The sequence below is a fragment of the Lactuca serriola genome, chromosome 8 (genome assembly GCF_051521515.1).
Source record: "Lactuca serriola cultivar US96UC23 chromosome 8, Lser_US96UC23_V15, whole genome shotgun sequence".
In the NCBI taxonomy this organism is placed as follows: domain Eukaryota; kingdom Viridiplantae; phylum Streptophyta; class Magnoliopsida; order Asterales; family Asteraceae; genus Lactuca; species Lactuca serriola.
In genome coordinates, this window is record NC_136415.1 from 256,565,344 (window position 1) to 256,573,114 (window position 7,771).

A 7,771-nucleotide genomic window follows, 5' to 3' on the forward strand; every position below is an offset into this window, starting at 1 on the left:
AGCATGAACTCATAAGTGATGTTGAAGAATATGACAATTATGTAGGTTATGCTGCAAGTCAAAGTCTTTTAGTTTATTTGTAAACATATACTCTCTACAAGTCAAAGTCTTTTAGTTTATTTGTAAACATATACTCTCTAAATTATAAAGATTATTTCTTTAGTATAGATTGGTGTTAACTTGATTTCATGAGTCAAAAGTTGTCGCTATAGCTAACGTTGTCACTATTGGTTTAAGCGTGTGTTAATCTAGGGTTTATAGGTTTTTAGTTATATATAGACAATATCTTGTTATGTAAATATTTTCGGTCAAGAGTGTGTTCATAATCAAAATTTGTTATCTAAGGTAACCTTGATAATAAATTTTTGGTTTAAAAAAAATACATATTTGTATTCTTTATTACTTGATTGAATCGTTTGTTTGGGACCAAAAATTGGAAGCAGTTCCTAAAAAGAGTCGCTGTGATTGATCTACATACAAAAAAGGGGTCTTGAAAGCTCTAGTACCATGATAGAATATGTAATTCCTTGATGTTTATTGATCTCCCAACTAATGTATTTATACACAAACTTAAATGTGAAAGGAAAATATAAGGTATAAGACTTAATAACTATCACTAAACTATTAATAACAAATCATCTAATAGGCCAAGTTCATATTATAGGGATGGTTGCATAGTTACTTCATAAGTGTTTATGACCCTTGATCACAAACATGTATTTTTCTGCCCAAAATATTTGCCGCGACTTCCATTTGGGATTATTTTATTACCACATTACACTTGCAAGCTAAAGTCTCTCTTGTTATGCATGACACAACTAGAAAGGGCAAGATGTCCTTAAAGTGTGTTTTCCATGCAAAGGACAAAATTTTTATTTTATTTTAGTTGTAAGGTGGGAAGGATATTCATCGCCAATCTATCGTTTATGCAAAAGATGTAAATTAGCTCTTTGTCCTCGTCATCGAAAAATAGCCATAAAAGCTTGTTTTGTACCATCAAGTCAAGTACAATGTAACAAACACAACCTCAAGTACAAGGAATAAATTATCATACCAACAAAAGCTATGCAATTTGGTTAATTCCAAACACAATGAGAAAATATTGTATTAAGTGAAGTTATCAAAGTATGAATGTGTTAAAGCTATATGGTAGCAACACATTATAAGATATCAATGGTCAAGTCAAAAGCAAGTGGAAGTTGATGAAAACGAATTGGAAAGAAAAGAAAGCTTACTTCTAGTTCCACTTCTTACTCTCGAACTATAGAAAGACTTGTTGGAGATTATTGTACTACCAAAAAAGAAGTCGGAGTGTTTAAGATTGTGATTGTTACATGAGACAAGACATAAGTATACACCATTGACTGGACAAACTTTCTAATGCTATTTTTGATGATACGATTTTGGAGTTTGCACAGACAAGAGATGCCCCACTGTTTTACATTTGACAAAAACTACAACCTTTATCCGATTGGCATCAATCACAAGTCCAATACAACTGCCGCCTATTCTATTGAGTCTTGTCCTGTGTGGGGAGGAATGTAATAAGTAAAAGAAAATGATCCATATATTTAGTTGAATATAGAGATGTAAAACTTCTTTCATTAGAACAGCTATAAAATAAGTTGAGTCAGCATACCCAATTTTAAAAAGCTATTATCACAATGGAAATCAAGAGGACTATGTTGGCATATAGACGTAGCATGGGGACAACTTGTGACCGATGCAAGACACTAACATTTCTTGAGTCTCAAAATCAACCATTTTCAGATCCTGCCACTGAGTTGTTTCCAATTTTGCACTATGTACGTTACCTTCTGATTAATGGCATACCAATATTTTGACAAATTTGGATATTCATAGAAAATCAAAGAGTTAGAAGCATAGTCGTAGGTTTTGTTATTTGGACATGATTCATGTCTAGAAACTCGAGGGGTCAACTGCTTTATTTTTTTCTGCAAAAAAAAATGTATCAAACCAGCAATCATTAAATGCATAACCTCAACTTATTTGAATCATATAATAAAAAGTACAAATATAAAAATACGTTATATACTGCAATTTTTCATTCCATTCCATAATGGAAAGAAAAACAAAACACACCATGAGTGATAAATGAAAATTAACAAAAATATATTCAAGAATGGAATAAACCATTGAATTCTTTTTCTGATTCTATCATACCAAACACTAGGGAAAACTAACCTTTAACATTTTGAGGGGTAATAGAGCCTCATAACTGCAAAAATAAACCAATATATGCAATTATTAAATTGGTAACATAATGAAAATGGAAAGGCAATGCTATTAAATCACAAAATTGAAAATGACTGGAGACAAGAGTAGGGAAAAACTGACCTTGTAACTTTCCATGTCCAAACAAGTTGTGTGACACGAAATGGCACCCAGAAATTAGTCGTTTCATTGCTTAAAATAGAAATTTTTTTTTGAAGATTTGATCGAATTTAAGACTTGTTATATTGATACTTGATATATGTCGTCACATTGCAAATTTTTTAGTAACATCATTAAAAATGTAAAAAGTAAGAAAGATAAAAATTTGTCACGTGTTTGCCATGTCAGATGTCACATTATTTAATGGAATGGAATGCGATAGAAAATTCTTGAAAGGACGTGATTCCCTCCATTTTGTTAATTTCCATTCACGTGTTCTTTCATTTGCATCACAAAATGGGATTGGGGTATTGTTAACTTGTTAATTAAATTGATTACTTTTGAAATTTCAGAAATTTTAATTGGATTATAATCAAGTTTTCTAAAATTAACATGAAAATATGTTTTATTATATCTTATTTGAGCTTTATTGTGCTTTCATTATGTTTAATTTTTTATTTTACTAAAAAATTAATGATGATGAAATAACGTACACAATGGAGTTAAAATTAATACGAAAAATTCATATGAAAATTAATTCAAATACAAATAAGAGAAAGAAAGTTCCAAAATCCAAACCAGACATAAAACATAGAAAAATTCATGAGACAAAATAGGTAATACAACAAAAATATCAGGAGAAACACGATTTTACTATCAACTTGTCATATTTAAACACAAATAAGAAGACATGTAATATTCAAAAAGAAATGGTATAATGTCTTACAATCAAATCCATTATCCACCAACACAAAAAACTGTCATAACAAGCCAAAAACTCCACAACTCATATCTTGAAAAGAAAAGAAAAAATATACAAGCATAAATAAATAGTACAAGAACTCTAAAAAGTAAACTGACCTTGATGTCTTCTAGTAAAATGTCTACAAAAGATAATCAGGAATTACTGGCTTTTGAATTTGAACAGCCACATTGATGCCTTCATCAGCTCTTTGTCTAGCTTTATGCCTTCCATGACGCCCACCACTTTTCTGTTTACTTTCTTCAACATTTTGATGCTTTTTTTCTTTACGATGTTTGCTTTTTCTTCTACTGGAATCACCAATTTCAGATTTCTCAACTTTTGAATGTGGTGCTGGTGGTGGTGGTGAATTTTCATTACCCAAAAGAACATCACGCACAGCTCCAGATATCAAATCATCATTTGATTCCGTTTTTGCCCTTGTGATAGGAAGCCTATCTCCTTCATCAAGTTTGACCACAACAGGCCTTGGCCTACTTAGATTTGACTTCCTTTTAAGAACTAAAGATTCTTCTGTAAGCCTGACAAGATCTTCCACATCGTGATCTCTCTCATTAGGATCATTTGCAGGTGGGAAACTTGTGGATGCATTTTGATTGTTGTCAGAAGGAAGATAAAAAATTCCATGTCGTTTTCGATGTTCAGAAAGTAGAGATGTAGATTCAGCAGCAGATGTTTCAGATGATTCTTCATTCTGTCTGATGGAAACAGAATCAACATCTGTCAAAACAGGCTTTACAAGAGAAAAGGATTCACTTATTGGTAACTCAACATCTGCACATATTGTGTCCAATTTTCCAAGATTGTCCTCGAGGAGTAACCCATCTGGGATGGGAACCCTTTCTTGAGCACTCAATGAAACTGGACCAAGATCCTCTGAGAGTGCATCATTGATTAATCTGATGAGAATTGAAGTTTTTAAAGCAACCCCGTCAATTATCTTTTCTTTGTTATCAAGATCACAAGATATCTCTTCTTGTGCCAATTGAGCTAACCCTAAAACATTCCGCACCCTTTCTTGAATTTCAACATCATGGCTTCCAGCCAATGGGCTTAGAGAAGTTAAAACGAGAATCAACATGTTTACAATTGACTCCTGTGTAAATGCATTCTTTTTGGACAAACTTGAAGAAGTTGTAGCAAGATCAACATCTGTTTCCTCTTCAGATTCTGAATATGTGAAATCAGGTTCATCAACAGGCTTTGAAGAAGAAGTTGCTGGTTTGTGGGGTAAGAGAAAGGAATGAAGGCAAAAGCTAAGGACTTTAAATGCAGAATGAATATATAAAGCTCTGATTGATGGAGACAAGAGATTAGCGCGTGGTTGTAGTAATGCTTCCATGATCTCAAATGGGTTCTTTGAAAACCAAACATACTCACCTGATACCCAAGCAGCTGCAGATAATATTCTGTGAATGAAAGGATTCCCAAGTAAAGCAGGATCAATCAATAGATCACGAGCCACACGAACAAGCTCTGGTCTAACATCTTTCACCCTCATGCCAATGTCTATCAACTGATACTCTATTTCTTCTCCATTTTGGCAATGTGGAATCCTTGCCATTTCCCCAAGAAGTGACACATACCAATCAAAATCGTTGATGATTTCGTATACATTTCTAGAACATGTTGATAGCATTGACCTTAGAATTTCGTTACAGAACTCGGGATCGGATTTGAGAGCATAGCCAATCAAAACCCTGCAGATTTCAATGACATTATCATCAGAAACCATTGACATCACAAGCCTCAATGCTTCCAGCCTTATGTTTCGGTCAACATCACTCAAAGATTTTATTACAACCTCTTTGTTCTCCAACACAGCCCATAAGTGATTTGGTGCAACAAGTAACAGACCTTGTAATCCAAGATACTTGAGATTTAAATCAGTATCCAGTAAGAACTCTTTGATTTTTGATACAGCAAGTTTCACAGCAAACTCATACTCATAGAAACTACTCACAATAGTTCTCACACATTCAAACACCAGAGATTTGGCCTCACTGCGCTTCATATGATCACAAATCGGTTCGACCACCTTCTTTGCTAACCTAGGCTCTAATTTAGCAAGTTTCGCAAAGATTTTCAAAACCTTGATCAACACCCAATTGTTCCTTGAATCAACTAAAATCCTATAAAATTCTGGTGCAAGAGGGAGATATGTTCTTGGTTCTTTACTAGCAAGCTCACAGAATACACCAACAGTAGCAGCAAGTGTTTGGGCATTATCGGTACTCTCTAAATTCTCAACTAACCGTTTGAAACAAACCCTAACAGCATCTGGATATTGGCTAAAAATCATCAATAAACACGCAATTGATTTCTTTCTAATGAAATTCTTAGAAGAAGTCAACAAAGTGAAGATATCCGGAGTTAAATCACGTGCAAAATCGGCCGTGCAGATGACGGAAAGGCACTCTAAGGCGAGACTTACCTCATGCTGGTTGGTAGAGGAGAGGTCTTTGCGGAGCTGATTGGTGAGGAGGAGGAGGACCTCGGTGGAAGGACGGAAGGAAAGGGACGCGGCCAGGTAACCGGTTTTTTTATGGGCGAAAGAAGGGGAGGAGGTGAGTTCTACGGCGTGGAAGGCGGCCCAGGACATGTCGAAGCCGTGCAGGGAGTGGAGGTAAGTGAGTTTCTGGAGAGCAGTGGATTTGGTTTGTAAGTCTGTCGATTTGATTTCACGGCGGATCTCATCTACAGATTTCGAGATGAAGGACGATTGAGCGGCGCCGGGAGTATGAAGACGGATACCTTTGATTAGATCGTCCAGGGTGCGTTGGAAGAGGGAGTCCATGAGTGAAGGACCACCACCGCCACCGCCGCTGCCACCGGACATTGTTTTCGCCGAATCGTAATCAAAATTCAACAAAACTGTAAACGATTGACGGATTGAGACAGTGTGGCGGGGGGCCGGATCCGTCCCTCAACTATACCCCTGAGGTCTGCTAACAGGATGTGTTTAGACCCCTGACATCGATGAGAACAACCAAAGTACATGTCTTTCTTTTTTCTTACTTTTAATAAACTACTAGTTTCGTCCCTCAACTATACCACCGTAAAATTCTACCCCTAAACCTAGCGTCCTTGATAAATTTTCTTATAATTATGACAAACTATAAGGGGATTGTTGTTGTTTAAAGTTACAACATCTCCGACCTATCTTATTTTTTTCCCTAAAAAAGAGTAAAAAATAATGTTTCATTTCGAACCCTATTCTATATTTTATCTATTTTTACCCCAAAAAAATGTATTTATAGTATATTCCATTATTTAAACTTACATAGATTTTCAAACACACTCATCTACTAATTTATTTTTAACAAATATATAATCTATATTTTTTTCATTATATTAATATTAAATACAAAAGAATATATTTATAATAAACTTATAAATAAATATTATACATGTATTTATAAAAAATATTACACATACACACTTTTAAATAAATATTATACATATATTTATATAAATATTAGACATACACACTTTTAATTATAAGTTTTTGTAAAATACGTTATCGTTTTTTAAATTTTCAATATGTATTTAAAATTTTATATGAATTTGATGAACAAAAAACAAATTTTATATTTATAATTAATTAATATAATTTAATATATAACAAAATATTAGAAGTATTGAATATTATATTTAAATTATAATTAGTAGGTAAAAATGAACTATAAATGTATAAATATATAAACAAAGGAACTAAAACCGACAACACAAAGTTCATCTCTATTTTGGGAGAAATGAATAGTATAACACCATATTTGGTGTAATACTATTCATATCCCCCAAAATGGGGGAGTGTTGGAGTAGAATGAGGAAAAATGTAACACCTCGGATTCCCAAGTATTATTTTATTCTTTATTTTTGGGTGATTGTGAGGAGACTCGGCGAGTTGGAGTCCAAACTCGCCGAGTAGGATTGCGGTTTTGTACGCGGGTTCGCGTCTAGACTCGGCGAGTCCATGCTGTTTAATGAAACCCTAATTTCCAGGGTTTGAGACCTATTTAAAGGGGCTTATGGTCGTCATTTGCGGCCACCAACCCCAGAGAGAAACCCTAAAGAGATTTTGAGTGTTTTGGGAGAGAGAAGAGACCATTGTTGACCTTTGAAGCTTTGTTTGGCAAGGCAAAGGAGATTCTAGCTAAGAGGAGGCAAGGGAGGTGGACATCCTTCGATTTTGGAGCTCAGAGCATCATCTTGGAGGTATATTTTGGCTTCCTGTTCTGTTGTCATGATAAACATGGGGGTTAGGGTTTCTTGACCCCTTTGTTGGTTAGATTTGATGTCCATTTCGTCCCTATTGGAGATGAGGCTTGGGATGAGATCCATAGGGGTCCAAAGAAGCTTTATTCCTTAAGCCTTATGAGGATTCATGGGAGTTTTGACCTAGAGTTATGAGATATGGGGCAAAAACATCATCTAGGAGCAAATCGTTGTTGTTTGAGCACCAAGGTTTGGACTTTATGTGATTATCATGCCTGGGGAGGCCAGATCTATGATTGTATGGAACAAATCTGACCTCAGAAGTGAGTTTGAGTTATGCATGGAATGGACTCACCGAGTCTGAAGAACAGACTCGGCGAGTAGCATGAAGTTTGC

At 34.8% G+C, this 7,771-nt stretch overlaps 1 protein-coding gene across 1 annotated transcript; it reads right to left on the reverse strand.

Annotated features, from left to right (window-relative positions):
- Window positions 1–2,205: 2,205 nt before the first annotated feature.
- DELTA-ADR (delta-adaptin) lies at window positions 2,206–6,124 on the reverse strand. The gene has a single exon (XM_079012966.1). The coding sequence runs from the start codon at window positions 5,994–5,996 to the stop codon at window positions 3,279–3,281; it is 2,718 nt and encodes a 905-aa protein (XP_078869092.1). The 5' UTR covers window positions 5,997–6,124; the 3' UTR covers window positions 2,206–3,278.
- Between the last annotated feature and the right edge of the window lie 1,647 nt (window positions 6,125–7,771).